This window comes from Prionailurus viverrinus, chromosome F1, assembly GCF_022837055.1.
Source record: "Prionailurus viverrinus isolate Anna chromosome F1, UM_Priviv_1.0, whole genome shotgun sequence".
NCBI classification, from domain to species: Eukaryota; Metazoa; Chordata; class Mammalia; order Carnivora; family Felidae; genus Prionailurus; species Prionailurus viverrinus.
The window spans coordinates 40366233-40382418 of NC_062577.1; the positions used below are offsets into that span (position 1 = coordinate 40366233).

Below are 16186 nucleotides of genomic sequence, written 5' to 3' on the forward strand. Positions count from 1 at the left end.
TAATTTCCAGCCAAGAATTTGGCAAAATACGTCAAAATGTTTTAAAACAGCAATTCCCTGTTGGTGGGAATGCACACTGGTGCAGCCACTCTGGAAAACAGTACGGAGTTTTCCCCAAAAAGTTAAAAACAGCACTACCCTAGGATCCAGCAATCGCATTACAGGGTATTTACCCAAAGAACACAAAAACATTAATTCAGGGGGATACATGCATCCCTGTGTTTATAGCAGCATTATTTACAATAGCCAAGATGTGGAAGCAAGCCGAGTGTCCATCGACGGATGAATGGATAAAGAAGATGTGGGATATACATACAGTGGATTACAATTCAGCCACAGAAAAGAATGAAGTCTTGCCATTTGCAACAACATGGATGGAGCTAGAGAGTATAACGCTAAGCGAAATAAGTCAGAGAAAGACAAATAACATATGATTTCACTCATATGTGGAATTTAAAAAACAAAACAAACTAGCAAAAGGCAAAAAGAGAGAGAGAGAGAAAAAAACCAAGAATCAGACTCTTTGCTACAAAGAACAAACTGATGGTTGCCAGAGAGGGGGTGGGCCAGGGGATGGGTGAAATAGGTGATGGGGATTAAGGAGGGCACAGATCTCGATGAGCACCGGGTGATTAAAATAAAAACTTTAAGGGTGCTGCGTGGCTCAGTCGGTTAAGCGTCCGACTTCGGCTCAGGTCATGATCTCATGGCTCATGGCTTCAAGCCCCACATCCGGCTCTGTGCTGACAGCCCAGAGCCTGGAACCTGCTTTGGGTTCTATGTCTTTCTCTCTCTCTCTGCCCTTCCCCCGCTCGCACTCTGTCTCTCTCTCCTTCAAAAATAAATAAACACTGGGGCACCTGGGTGGCTCAGTCGGTTAAGCGTCCGACTTCAGCTCAGGTCATGATCTCGCGGTCCGTGAGTTCGAGCCCCGCGTCGGGCTCTGGGCTGATGGCTCAGAGCCTGGAGCCTGCTTTCGATTCTGTGTCTCCCTCTCTCTCTGCCCCCTCCCCCGTTCATGCTCTGTCTCTCTCTGTCTCAAAAATAAATAAACATTAATAAATAAATAAACATACAAACATTAAAAAAATAAAAAAATAAAATAGAAACTTTAAAAAAATAAATAAAATAAATAAAAACACAGCAATTCCATTTCTAGAAAGGTAGCCTAAGGGGAAAAAAAATCACTGATATATGTAAAGATTAAGATATTTTTATGTTCATTGCAGCATTGTTTATAAAGCTAAACAATTGAGGGCGCCTGGGTGGCTCAATCGCTTGAGCGACTGACTTCCGCTCACGTCATAATCTCACAGTTCGTGAGTTCGAGCCCCGCTCTGGGCTTGCTGCTGTTAACACAGAGCCTGCTTTGGATCCTCTGTCCCCCCTCTCTGCCCCTCCCGCACGGGTGCTCTTTCGCGCTCGCTCTCTCTCTCTCTCTCTCAAAAATAAACATTAAAAAAATTTTTTTAAATATAAAAGCAAAAAATTGGAAATCCCTAGTTTAACAGGGGGGGTCAATTAAACAAATAAATGGAATAGATATATAATGCAACACTAAGAAGTCACTTATGTAAGTGATAAAAATATATATTCTTGGTCCAAAATCTTAACGTATACAGGCACATCTTGCTAATATAGTCATGCATCTGTGCATGAATTCGTAAAAACGTATAGATATCAAAATGGTAAAATTATATACCAAATCTCTGAGACAATTATGGGTAATTTTAATCTTTTCTCTATATGTGTTTCTATATTTTTTAATGACTATGCATTACTTTTCTACTCAGAATAGTAATTTTTTAAATGTATATACTGGGGCACCTGGGTGGCTCAGTCTGTTGAGCGTCCGACTTCGGCTCAGGTCATGATCTTGCGGTCTGTGAGTTCGAGCCCCACGTCAGGCTCTGTGATGACAGCCCGGAGCCTGGGGCCCGCTTCGGATTCTGTGTCTCCCTCTCTCTCTGCCCCTCCCCCACTCATGCCCTGTCTCTCTCTCTGTCAAAAATAAATAAACATTTAAAAAAATTTTTTTAATAAATAAATGTATATACTTCATCGCATTAATTCTGTGTCTTGAGATTTATCCTAAGGAAATCATCCAAACTGCAGAAAAAGCCTTCTGCACAAAAATGTTCACATTGTATTATTTGCAAAGGGAAAATAAGGCTAACGCCTTATAAGTGTCCAACACAAAACTGGTTACATAAAATACATTACATCCACACATTACTATATGCTATTTTCATGTGAAGAAAACCCTCGTTATCACCATGGGAAACAGAGCTTGACTTGCTTTGTTCTGCTTCAAAGAATCAGAACCAAAGGGCAGACCTTGGAAGTGGGCCGATTTTGATTCCGCATAGAATGTTCTAACCACGGAACAGGCTGCCTGGTGAGGTAATGAGCTCCCCGTCGCTGGAGGCTGGTGCTCCCACCAGGAAGCGTACAGAGGGCTCGTCTGGGCGCGGAGGGAGGCTGGGCCAGACGGTCTCTGGGGGGCTTCTGGAGGTGCGGGTGCCAAGCAGGAACCCACCTGGACTGAACAGTTGTCAAGGGAAGGGTCCCACTCAGCTGGCCTCAAGTCCTCTTTGTCTCTGTTCCACATTGATTCTAAATGTTTCCCAACCAAAGTGTTCCTTCCTCTCAATATGTCTTTAATTGGTCGGGGGCTGGCCCGCCAAAGTCGTCCCACTAGTGCACTGGCCTCCAGACCACCTCAGCCCAGAGCTCAACCCACGGGGCAAAACCTCTGACAAGCAGGACCTGTTCCCGCAGCCACCGGCCCCTGCCGGTCAGCAAGCTCTCCCTGACGCCCAGTGACGGTCCTCGTCCTCCTGACCCTCCTCTGGGGGACCCATGTGGATGGGGTCCCTGCCAGGTACCAGTGGCTTCGGGGAACCCCACGACAAGCCAGGGAGGAAGACAGAGAGACCGCAGCTGACCAGGACCGGCCGACACGGAGCTTCCTCACCCTGGGCTGGGCCCCCTCTGGGCTCAGCTTCTCCTGTCCACTGCCCTGGGCCCCAGGAGCTCTCTCGCCTGAGGCCAAGGCCACGGGCGGGGCCTGGGCAGGCCGTGATGTCAGCCTGGGAGCCAGAGCTGGCTGCCGAGCTCCCTGACTTCCTCGGTAATTACTTCATTTACACCGAGCAGGAAGAATCCAACTCAATAATCTAGGCAGACGCGTTAAAAGTAATTATCTGTGTAATGCGTCCTGCACAGTCACCTTCCTGGGAAGATGGGAAAAAAGCTGAACCGGGCGGAAAAAAAAAAAAAAAAAAAGCCCCCATTGTCTCGAGCCTGTGCAGCCGCCCGCCAGGATTAATTACACACCAGCGCTAACACATTTATCACCTCGCCACTGATTGGAAAACCAAGGACTTTTAATAATTCATATCTGCAGCCCGGCTCTCTGCGCCCTTGCGAGGGGACACAGAGAGCCCGTTTTCCATAAGGGAGCCCAGCGATGGTGCCAGGCAGGCTGCCCGGCCCCTCCTGTCACCCCCACCGAGAGATGGCTCCCAGCCTCAGGACACCATCCGGCCCTTCCAGGACCCCACGCAGGCTGTGTAAGAGAGAGAAGCAGTGTCTCTTTGGGACCTCCCTCCCACCTCCTCTCCACCACCAGGATCTGCTCATCTCCTGTCCAAGCTGAAACGCAGCTTCCCTGAGGGGGGGAGGCCACAGAAATCCTCCCCAGCTCCCTGCTCTCCGAGAGGGGCCTGGAAGCCAGGATTTGGGGGATTTGTAGGGTGGGTGCCTACGATGCCCCCAAGGCCATCTGGACAGCAGGCTCAAGCAGAGATGTGCCCACAGGGCTCCCACCCCAGCCGGCGTCCAGGAGACCACCCAAACTGCCAGATTGAGGGCGAGGGGTCTCTAGGGATAGGGAGAGACCTGCCAAGCTCAGAAGGCCTCCACCCTCTCTGGCTCTGACTCTGACCCCATCCCTCCCCCCATCTCCCCCTTTCTGCAGCCCTCCCTACCCCTGAGCCCTAGGGCTGGCTCCCTCTGTCCTGGTTCTCCCATCCCTAGCCTTCCCAGGCTCCGGCCCCCTCTCTTCCCTCCCCTGGCTTGTCTGTGGTCGCCAAGAGCATCTCTCTCGCCTCTCTTCTCCCTCTGCCTTCCTATCGAATCCCCCCCCCAAACCCCCACCCGATCTCTCACCACCCCTCTCTGCCAGCTCCCCCACCTTGCTCCTTTGCCCACACAATACGGCTGAGGCCCTGCTAGCTGCAGCCCGACCCCACCGTTACAAACCCATCCCCTCGGGCTCACGTACCAGGCCTCAGCTCCTCAGGTGCTCTCCACTAAACCTGAGATCCCAGAGATCAGATGCCCCTAAGAATCCAAGGGCCTCAGCGGCCCTGGGCCCCCACCTCGGGCCCCTAAAATACACATGGCCTGGTTCCTCTCCACACGGAGGGAGGTGAGTCCCTGGGGCTGACCCGAGCCTGACCCCTGGACACCCCTCCACCTTTCCTTCCTGCTGGCCTTCAACTCACTTCTGGCAAGATTAGAGGCAGGGTGGGGCTGGCCTCTTTGCTCTAGCCAGGCTGGGGGGGGGGTAGGGGGGCAGTTAGACCCTAGGAAGCTGGCAGCACCGGAGCTGGCCTCACCCAAGAGATGCAATTCAAATGAAAGAAATGCAAACAGCATCAGCCCTGACTGGGGATCCTGGAGGTGGGGGTGGGGGCACCGAGCGGGTTATAATTAGCATCCGCAGCATCCATGATCCCCAAGTGAGGCTGCCAAGAATGAGGGACAGGGAAGGCAGTGGCACCACAGTGCCAGCAGCCCAGACTCACACGGCGGGCGGCTGCCAGCCCTGACCAGAGCACAGCCTTCCTCCTCCCGCCTCATCTATATGATGCATCAGAACAGACTCACCGGCTTCAGAGGTGTGAGCCCCGCGTTGAAAAGCTAGAACTCTCCGGGCCCCAAGGCACCCCTCCCCCAGCTCCGGCCAGCTGGGGTCCTCCTCCCCCGCCCCTCAGGGCCCCCGTCTGAAGAGCGGGGCTCTGGATCTGATCTGGTCTAATCAGTCATCTCTCCGGCTGGCAGGTCCCTGGCGCGGGGAGAGGATGCTGTTGTGACTGCAGGATCCAGCATCTTTCCCAGGCAGAAGCAGCTGGGCATGCTCCATCGGCTCCCGCGGGGATTTCAGGGCCACGTGACTCTCCCTCCCCAAGCTGTCACTTAGGATCAGGAGTAAATAGTCCCTGGAAAGGTTTAACTCCATCAACACCGGCGACAAGCTGCTAACCATCCATGCTTCCTGGAGCCCAGGAAAGAACGGAGCCCTTGGGCACAGCCTTCCTGGCCTTCCACCACCAGGAAGGGCTGCCCCCCAAAGGCGATCCGGGCCGCCTTCCTCCCGTGAGCTGCATTTTGCTGTTCTCCCGCTAGAGTGCAGGGAACCGGAAGGTGTCCAGGGGTCTGGCATCATGGGGACTCATCAGACCTGTCTGTGGTTGCCTTTCATCTCGGTGGCTGTCCAGCCAAGAGATGGGCACACCTCTGGGTGTTAGGAGGGCTTGGTAGGGGTCCTGGTGCCTTCCCACCCCCTTCCCCCCCCCCCAACAAGGAATTTAAAGAAATAAAGTCTGGAACTGGTTGGACCCCAGTACAAGACGCCAGGACCTCCCGGGTCTTCAGCCCAAATTGGTCTCCAGTGACCTGGGGCAAGGAGGCCCGCCAAGCCAGGGGGTACCCGTGTTTGCTCAGAGACAGAAGGGAGGGCTTCAGACAATAGGACTGCAGCCCCATTTCTGCTGTAGACAAGCCCATGCCATTGAGAGATCTCTCCCGATCTCTCTCTCTCTTTCTCTGCCTCACTTTCCTTCTCTTCTTCACATTTCTGGAGATGCGGGGAAAAAAATAACAGATTCTCTGTGACAGTGCGTAAGTGCAATAGAAACACTGAATTTCACAACCAGGACCAGAAAGATGGGAAGAAAATGGCATATGCCTGCCGGGGCGTCCAGCAGGCTCACTGGGTCTCTCAGTCCCTCCTGCTCCTGAGACCTGGAAGCTACAGACCAAACCGGATGAGCTACGGTGGTCACTGCTTTCTTGTTTTTTAAGTTCATTTATTTATTTTGAGCGACAGAGCACTAGCATGGGAGGGACAGAGAGAAAGGGAGAGAAAGAATCCCACGCAGGCTCCACACTGTCAGCACAGAGCCCGACGCAGGGCTCCAACCCACATCCATGAGATCGCGACCTGTGCCGAAACCAAGAGCTGGCTGCTCAACCAACTGAGCCACCCAGGCGCCCCTGGGGTCACTTCTGAATAAAGACTACTTCAAGAAGCAGGGGCTAGATGGAGGGCATCTGCAAGGACTCACCCACCTATTATATCTTTTTTGAGTATTTATTATTACAGCAACTTGATTTCAAAAATTAAGCTTCTCTTCACTCAAATACAATGATTCGTCCTTCTCTGTGGGTCTCTTTTAATGTGATCGGAGTACAAGCATCAGTTACCCAACTGAAGCCTTTCTCTTTAAAAAGAATCTGCTATGGAAGGGGCAGGAGCACAGGCTTCCCTTCCAGGGTCCAGGAAGAGCCACGTGAGTGGGGAGGGGGATCGTTACAGGGATCCGATCACACCTGAGAGAGAGAGAGAAAGAGAGAGAGAGAGAGAGAGAGAGAGGAGAGAGAGAGAGAGAGAGAGAGAGAGACAGCTACTTTCAACTCCAGAGTAGGCCAGGCCAGAGCTGAGAACCTCAGGTTAGACCAGTATGCACCTGCCTGCAGCCGTGGTGGGGAGGAGGATCCCTAGGTCACCCCTCACCTCTCTCCCAGCCCAGCTGAGATGCTGAGTTCATCGGCGATGAGAAAGACACTCAGCTGAAGGGACAGAGAAATCCTGGGTGCAGGCCTGGTGCCAGGTAGTACTGATTAAGCCCAACCCACCTGCCCTGGCTGTCCAGGATTTGGCAAGCCTGCCCAGTACCGGCAGGGGGAGAGCCGGCTTCCAGCCAAAGAAAGACGAGGGGCTCTGGGGGGCATCTCTGGCCTTGAACAGTCAATGGAGCAAAGCAGGGTTGGGGCCAGAGACTGCAGCATCTGGGAGGGAGACAGGCAGGGCGAGGAAGGGGATTAGGACCCCAGCCCCAACCCCACACAATCCTTGGGCAACTGGAAAAGGCAGGAGACGGACAGAAGGGCCTGCTGGGAGGGTTTCCTCTCTGGCAGACAGAGGGCAAAGGCTGCAGACAGATCCTGCGAGACGTCTGAGCTGGCTCTGCCGAAGTCTCCGGGCGATCTGGGAGGCTCCCGGGGCATGAGAAACCAAAGGGAGGACTTCTGTGGGGGCAGCACCTTTGAGGAGTGGGGTGAGGGACACCTGGCACGAGGAGGATCTCAGAGTTCCAGCCAGGGCAGACGCAGAGGAGCAAAGAAAATAAACTCCCTTTACCAAGTCTACACTCTCTCCCTGAGCCCAGCAGTGGAGAAGCAAGACTCCTGTGACACTCAGGTGGGGAGGGCGTGAGGAGGAGGCATGAGGGAGGAAGGATCCTGAAGAAAGCGCCCTTAGAATCCAGGCCCCCAGGCTCAGGGGGGGCAGGTCCAGAACGCTGGGCCACTATGAGTCGCTAAGCACAAGCACGCGGGTCCTCCTGGCCTTTTGAAGGTCATCACGGTCTCGGTGGCCATGAAATTGAAGGACTTGTTGCCCCTCGGACATGTCTTACCCATTCTTCACCCCAGCCGCGTCCACACGGGCCTCTCTCTCTGCCGGAAGTACCAAATGGGGAGCAGAAAAGGGAGCCCCCTGTGGTGAGCTACCTTTGAGGACCTACTGAGTTCCAATTCCAGTTCCTCCCCTTAACCAACTGAGTGACAAGTTCCTTGGCTGCTGAATCTCAGTTTTTTCATCTGCAAATGGGGTTTCTCTTCCCTGAGCCGCCCCCCCTCCCCATTGCATTCAGTACCTGTTCTCATCTGTCTCATTTTACTGTTCTGGGATATTTTGTGCCCCCCCCCCCCCCAACCCCGAGGGCAGAGCTAGTCAGGTCACTAAGTATGAGGTTTGTTCCCCCTGTGACTCCTCTCCTTGTCCTGTCTGGGTTCTGGAGACAACAAAGCCCAACTTCCGGGGTGCCACCTCCTCCGGGGCCCCACGGGCTGGGGTCTATGTGATGACTCCCATGAGCACCTGGGGCCAGAGCCCCGGGCTTCTGGATCCTGCCTTCCACAGCCCCTGGCGCAGCACTGAGCAGCCCACGGAGGAGCAGAAGGCACTGGTGGCGTGACCGCCCATTCTGGCACCTCCTTAGAAGAACATGGAAGAAGTGACAGCGGCTGGGTGAGGCTCCCTGGGATGGAGGAGGTGCGGGGCCCACGGGGGCACCGGTGTCAGGGGGTGCGGGACAGAAGGGGCCCAGATTGGGAACAAAGGTTATCGGGCTCTGCAGAAAGCATCACTGCCGTGCCTCCCTCCCTGCCAACTTGGGGGAAAGAGAGAGGCACTCTGGGAGACTGAATTGGCAAGCTCCACAGCTGGCTGCCTCAGCAGGAAGCGGGGGAGGAGTCAAGGGCCAGAGAAAATCAGGAATGGGTGTAACACACCCAGATCTCTAAGCGTTTGAAAGGAGTCTACCAGATCCATAGTGGTTGACCTGTGGCGGAGGACGGTCGAGATGGTTCTGGAGTGAATCTGTGGGTCACCACTGAGCAAACGCCGCAAGGCCTTGGCCGGGCCGATCACGTGTGCTTTGGCGCCCTCTTCTGGATTCACGTGATACACGCACACTGGGGGTATTGCTGGGGGTTTTACCCACATTTTCACACTTGGCCTTTGCTCTTCTCTCTGAACCACCCTTCCTGTAAGTGACACCCTCAAAACCGCAGGCACACTTGAGCAATGACATCAGTTGTGGACACCACGAGAGTCACCTCCCAGACACCATGAAGGGAAGGGCTTACTGACACATAATTATCATATTCGTCCGGTCCTGGGCAAATGTCAGTGTTTGCTCATTGAAATTTGACCCGTCCACGCTAGAAGGAAAAAGAAATAGCTTCTCGCGTTGTCTGTATACCTGACTTTCTTTATTATGCCTTGGGACCCATGTCTGGAGTCCTGAGGGTCTCCAACTCACCCACCAACCAAAGGTCCCAAACCTTGGTGGGGATTTGATCATGCAGGGAACCATGAAAATGAAAGGGCCAGAGTCACTCACTCATTCACTCACTCACTCACTCACTCACGCAGTCGGGGTTTCCTGAGCACCTCCCTTGTCTGAGCCTGGCACCAAGGATTCCAGAGACAGCTGTGGCATCTCTGTGGCGTTACGCTAGGCGCACAGCCTGTGAAATCAAGCAGACGTGGGGCTGAATCCCAGCTTTGCTTTCCACAAGCTTCATGACACTGAAGGGGTTTTTTTGCTCAGCCTTAAATCTCAGTTTTAAGTCTCTATAGCCTCCTTCCTTGCTGAAACCGTTAGGGTTGTTAGCGCCTCCCTCCCAACGCTATCGTGAGGACTGAATGAGATCGCGTAGTAAAGCTCAGCTCTCGGAGCGGCCACTGCTGCTCCTGACGCATGGGGTGACCACCAAGTCTGGGAACAGACGCGAACGCTTAACAGCTTGTTGCCAGTTCACTGCGACGTATGATGAAATGATACTGTCTGTGTTTCCAGACTTTATGGCCACCCTATGTGTGCCCTGCCTTTGACCGGCTTTCAGTCTAGCCCTGTGGTTCTCAAAGTGTGGTCCCCGGACCAGCAGCATCGTCATCACCTGGGAAACCTGTCAGAATGGCAAATTCTCAGACCTTCTGAATCAGAAACTCTAGGGCCAGGGCCAATCTGTTTTAACAAGCCCTCCGGGTGATTTCGACGCACACTCAAGTCAGTGAACCACCAATCTAGGGAAAATAACACACATGTAAACAGTTACAACACCGGTGGGCTTCCCTAAAGGAGTGATGTCATGGGCCGAGTTTTCAAAGAAAGGCAAGTGTTCACAGGTGGACACAAGCCCTGTGAAAGGAGAGATTAGCACTTGCAAAGGCTGGGAGGCATGGAAAAGAGGTATGTGTTGAGGGAACCACAAATGATCTGGTCTGGCAAACTGGGGAGTATAGGAGGTGAAGTCAGAGCAGGAAGGCAGGAAACCAGATTATGAAGCCCTTTGAAGTACCTGAGTAAGGAATTTCGATTTTATCTTGTAACTGACAGACGCATGAAAGGTTTTTTTGTTTTGTTTTGTTCTTTTTTTTTTTTTTCTTGGAGTGACAAGGGGCAGGGGGAGGTGGGCACTGGGGATCCGAAATGGGCTCTGTGCGGACAGCAGACAGCTCAGTGCGGGGCTCCAACTCACGAACCATGAGATCAAGACCTGGGCCAAAGTCGGACGCTTAACCGACCGAGCCACCCAGGCTCCCAAGCATGAACGGTTTTTAAAGCAGAATGATGTGACCAAAGCTGCGCTTAGCAAAGAAGCATTTGTGCGGCAGCATGGCCTGGAGGCAGGAACACCAGTCGGGAACCTGCTAGAATGATCCAGGTGAGAGCCGTGTGGGCATGAAGTCAGGCTATGACCATGGGGTGAAAGATTTAGGAGGAGAATTGCCAGGCAGTGGGGCTTGAGGCTGTCTTGGAGGGATCTCCTCTGGTGGTGTTTCTTTATTTTTATCTTTTTAAGTTTATTTATTTATTTTTAGAGAGAGCGCTCAAGCAGGGGAGGGGCAGAGAGAGAGAATCCCAAGCAGGCTCCACACTGTCAGTGCAGAGCCCCACACGGGGCTCGAACTCACGGACCGTGAGATCGGGACCTGAGCCGAAATCAAGAGTCAGTCGGTCACTTAAGCAGCTGAGCCACCCAGGTGCCCCTCTGGTGGCACTTTCTGAGAAAGACGGAACTGGTGTTGGCGAAGAAAAGGTGAGGAGCTCGTGATGCTCCGGGCTGGTAGCCGGAGGAGTCAATGACGCCTGCGTGGTCTACCTCCCAACATTTCCATTCATTTATTCCAGCAAATATCTCAGATTCCTATCACACTCGGCAAGGTTCTAGGACACAGTGGAGCATGAGATAGCCAGAATCTGTTCTCAGGGCTGACGAGGCAATGGGGAACACCACCGATGACTAAGTAAATATAGAAATATAGAAACGACAAACTTCCAAGTAGTGGCGGGTAGTCTAAAGAAAAGTAAGAGGGTCTGAGGGTGCCTGGCTGGCTCAGTCTACACAGCATGAGACCCTTGAGCTCAGAGTTGTGAGTTTGAGTCCCACGTTGGGCATAAAGTTTACTTAAGAGAGAGAGAGGGTCTAAGGAAGAGCAGAGCAGGTAGTGAGGAATGGTCCCTCCGAGAAGATAACATTCGAGCTAAATGATACATAGGGGCCAGATGCACAAAAACAGGAGGAAAGTGCCTCCCAGGCAGAAGGAACAGCAGATGCAAAGGTCCTGAGGTAAGCATGAATTTGGCACACCGGAGGAAAAGAAAGATAAAAATCACCGTAGCTGGCCTGTTATGGGAGATGAGGTCGGAAAGGGTCAGGGCCAGGCCAAGAAAGGGTCAGGGCCAGGCCACGGCAGGTGGTAAGTGTTCAGGGGTGGTTGAGATGAGGTAATACAGGTGGAAGTACTTAGTAGATGGTCTCAAGCACCAGATCCACCTAAGGAGTATGCAGATGGTTAGGATTTTTTTTATAATTAATTTTTTTAATGTTTATTTTTGACAGAGAGAGAGAGACAGAACATGAATGGGGGAGGAGGGGCAGAGAGAGAGGGAGACACAGAATCTGAAACAGGCTCCAGGCTCTGGGCTGTCAGCACAGAGCCAGATGCGGGGCTCGAACTCACAGACCGGGAGATCGCGACCTGAGCCGAAGTCGGACGCTGAACCGACTGAGCCACCCAGGAACCCAGAAGATGGTTAGGATTCTTAACCGAAGCAGGGGTTTGGGCTCAATTTCAGGGAAAGCTCAGGCTGTAGAAGCCACGTCCTAGCTGAACAGTCTCCGAAGCAGATAACTTGTCCATTTTGTTTTGTTTTTGTTTCAGGAAGATGGTTCACAGTCAAGCTGATGTAAAGGCTGGCTGGTCTGGAGGGAGGGTGGGCGCTCATGAGAGATGAATGAAGATTTGGAAGGGGAACAGGAGGGGGAGGAGATGAGGGGGGCCCTCCCTCCCCCCGCCGGGCAGGGGATGCCTCTGGCGGTGCCCACACCCCAACCGTCTGCTCAGCCACTCTCTTACCAGCCCTGTAGACTCCGAGGCCAGGCCAGGCGCAGGCCTGAGCATGCCAAGCCTCGCCCGTGGGAACAATGCCAGGACCCGGCCTGCCTGGGAGATGGAGAGACCCAGGCCAAGGCGGCGGGAAATGAAACCAATCGGGTAGACGTGGACCACCCCAGCCCAAAGAGTTCTCTTCTGCTTCCAAGGTTACATCCGGGGCGCCTTCCCCAGGTGTCCTGCCAGCTGCGGAGAGCACCAGCTAGCCCGGCCCACGGCGGAGCGTGACCAAACCCCAGGGAAAAACAGCACCGCACGTACCCCGCCACCTCCAGGGTCACAGATGCTCTGTCTAGGAGAGCAAGAGAGACGAGTGGGCCTTGCCACGGCCCAACCTGCCTGGCCGCGCACCTCACTCACACCTTCCCTCCTCCTGCTCCACTCCCTGTCTCTTACGGGCTTCCTCGCGCTCCGTCTCCTTCCTCGGAGACTTTTGTCCCACGGGGGTGTCTAAAGCAGCCGCTTTGCTTTACTTTGTTGAGCCATCCCTGCTCCCCCCAGCACTCCACCCACCCATCCAAACTGGGAAGACTTCCCATGATTGACACTGGCCCTCCCAGGCCAACAGAAACACACACACCCCATATGCGCACGTGCATAAACACACACACACACACACACACACACACACACACACACACACACGCCACCTAGCTTTCTCTGCCAGGCTGGAGGCCTCCTGGCCACTCACAGACCCCAGCAAGGCCTTCAGTGCAAGAGCAGCCTCTTTAACAACCCCCCCACCCCCCACCCAGGGAGGCATCAGTGACCAAAACAGCAGGCCCAACAGCCACACCAGAAAGAAACTCCCATCCTACTCACTTGATGAAGTACACGGCTCCCTCCTGGGTCGAATCCATCTCCCAGCCTTTGGGCAACCCTGTGAGGAAGCAAATTCACAACATGACCCTCTCTTTCTTCTCAGCCCCGTACACCGGGTCTGCGCTCAGGAGGGATGGGGCCCGGAGAACCAGGAAAATTCACAGACCAGCCAAAAGTGCTCAAACCCACCTATCTCTCACCCTTTTTGGTCCGTCATCCCCATCGGTCTGTTTCTAGCAAAGAAGAAGAGGGATGGCAGTTAAGTGACCGAATGGATCGCTACCTCACAGGGTTTGCTCGTTCATTCGACAAGCTTTTCCTGAGCAGCTACTCTGGGCCGGGCCCTGCGCCAGCCCCAGGGACCCAGCGGTGAACGCACAGGTGGTTCCCCTGGAAGGGCGCTCAGGGCGGTCCCACAGCCCTCTCCCTTCGTCGCAGAAGCACAAGCAAGATCCGAGGGCGGATCCCTTGCCCCAGGCCTCACAGGCGATTAGCACCCAAGATCAGAACAGGACTCAAGCCTCCAAACCCCAGGCCAGTATCATTACCACCAGCTTCTGCTGCTTCTGGACAAGACACTGAGGACTTTTTCTTGCGATGAGAACTTTTAGGATTTACCCTTGGCAACTTTTACTGACTATAGTCACGGTGCTGTACATTATATATTTCCTTATTTTCTAATTGGAAGTTTGTACCTCTTGACCTCCTCCACCCGTTCAGCCCCCCACCCGCTCCCCTCCCCTCCAGCAACCACGGTTCTATTATCAACGAGTTGTATTTAGCCTATTCTTCTGTCTTCCTGTTTAGATTCCACACAAAAGGGAAATCATACGGTATTTGTCTTTCTCATGTCACGTCGCACACCCCTCTCCTGGTCCATCCTTGCTGTCACAAGTGGCAGGATTTCATTCTTGTTTATGGCTGAGTAGTATTCTATCAGATATATACCACATCTTTACCCATTCATCGGCCATATTGTTTTCCAGAGTGGCTGTAGCAGTCTGCATTCCCACCAACGGTGCATGAGGGTTCCCTTTTCTCTTGTATCTTCACCAATGCTTGTTGCATCTAGTCTTTTTGATAATAGCCATTCTGACAGCTGTGCTGTAATATCTTGTTGTGGTTTTGATTGCCCTTCCCTGAGGATAAGTGATGTTAAGCATCTTTTTGTGTGTCTATTGGCCATCTATATGTCTTCTTTGGAAGGATGTCTATTCAGGTCCTCTGCCCCCTTTTTGATCAGAATGTTTTTTGTCTTGGGTTATGTGTTTTGTGTGTTGTGTGGGTTTTTTTGGTTTGGTTTTGTTTTTGCTATTGAGTGATATGAGTTCTTTATGTATTTTGGATATTAACCCCTTATCAGATACATGACGTGCAAATATGTTCTCCCATTCTGTACGTCGCCTTTTCAGTCTGTGGATGGTTCCCTTAGCTGTGCAGAAGCTTTTGAGTGTGATGCGGTACCATTTGTTTATTTTTGCTTCTGTTGCCCTTGCCTTTAGAGTCAGCTCCAAAAAGTCATCACCAAGACTAGGGTCAAGGAATTTATTGTCTTCTAGGAGTCTTATGGCTTCAAGTCCTACATTCAAATCTTGAATCCATTTTGAGTTCATTTTTGTGTATATGTAAAATAGTGGTCTAGTTTCATTCTTTTGCATATAGCTGTCCAGTTTTCCCAGCACCATTTAAAGAGACTGTCCTGGGGCACCTGGGTGGCTCAGTCAGTTAAGCATCCAACTCTTGACTTCAGCTCAGGTCATGATTTCATGGCTCATGAGTTCGAGCCCTGCATCGGGCTGTACAGTGGCAGTGCAGAGCCTGCTTGGGATTTTCTCTCTCTCCCTCTCTCTCTGCACACACCCCCCCCCCCCTTGCTCTCTCTCAAAATAAATAAACTTTAAAAATTTTTTTTTCAACGTTTTTATTTATTTTTGGGACAGAGAGAGACAGAGCATGAACAGGGGAGGGTCAGAGAGAGGGAGACACAGAATCTGAAACAGGCTCCAGGCTCCGGGCTGTCAGCACAGAGCCCGACGCGGGGCTCGAACTCATGGACCGCGAGATCATGACCTGAGCCGAAGTCGGCCGCTTAACCGACTGAGCCACCCAGGCGCCCCTAAAAATTTTTTTAAAGAGACTGTCCTTTCTCCATTCCATATTCTTGCCTCATTTGTCATAAATTAATTGACCATATATGCGTAGGTTTATTTCTGGGCATCCCTGAAATAAATACCATTCAATCATGGTAAATGATCCTATTCATGTCTTGTTGAAGGCAGTTTGCTAATATTTTGTTGAGAATTTTTGCAATTATGTTCATCAAGAATATTGGCCCATAATTTTCTTTTTGCCTGGTGTCCTGGTCTGGTTTTGGTATGAGGGTAATGCTGGCCTCATAAAATGAGTTTGGAAGCATTCCTTCCTCTTCAATTTTTTAGAAGAGATCGAGAAAGATAGGTATTAAATCTTCTTTGAATGTTTGGTAGAATTTACCCATGAAGCCATTTGGTCCTGGGCTTTTGTTTCTTGGGAGGTTTTTGATTAGTGATTCAATTTCCTTATCAGTAATTGGTCTATTCACACTTACTATTTCTTCATGGTTCAGCCTGAGAAAGAAGATGGCATGTTTCTAAAAATGTATCCATTTCTTCTAGGTTAGGTAATTTACTAGCATATAATTGTTCATAGTAGTGTCTTATGATCCTTTGTATTTCTGTGGTGTCAGTTGTAACTTCTCCTTCACTTCTGATTTTATTTACTTGAGCCCTGTCTCTCCTTTTCTTGGTGAGTCAAGCTAAAAGCATGTCAATTTTATCTTTTCAAAGAGCCAGCTCTTAGTTCATCCTTTTTATTGTCTTTTCCAGTCTCCATTTCATTTATCTCCACCCAGAGATTTGTTATTTCCTTCCTTCTACTAACTGTGGGCTTCACTTCTTGTTCTTTTTCTAGTTCCTATAGGTGTAAAGTTGGTTTGGTTATTTGAGATTTTCTTGTTTCCTGAGGTAGACCCATATTGCTATGAACATTCCTCGTGGAACTGTTTTTGCTGCATCCCAGAGATTTTGGTATGTTGTATTTCTGTTTTCATTTGTCTCAAGGTATTTT

General features: G+C 51.7%; 1 protein-coding gene across 6 annotated transcripts in view; it reads right to left on the reverse strand.

The window, feature by feature from the left end:
* Nucleotides 1-16186, reverse strand: part of PLEKHA6 (pleckstrin homology domain containing A6) — a 143184-nt gene that overhangs the window by 117211 nt on the left and 9787 nt on the right. For all 6 annotated transcript variants that reach the window (XM_047841541.1, XM_047841540.1, XM_047841538.1 and 3 more), the window contains exon 3: nt 13082-13139. In XM_047841541.1, the coding sequence (XP_047697497.1) occupies nt 13082-13139 (58 nt within the window). The remainder of the gene's footprint in view (nt 1-13081; nt 13140-16186) is intronic.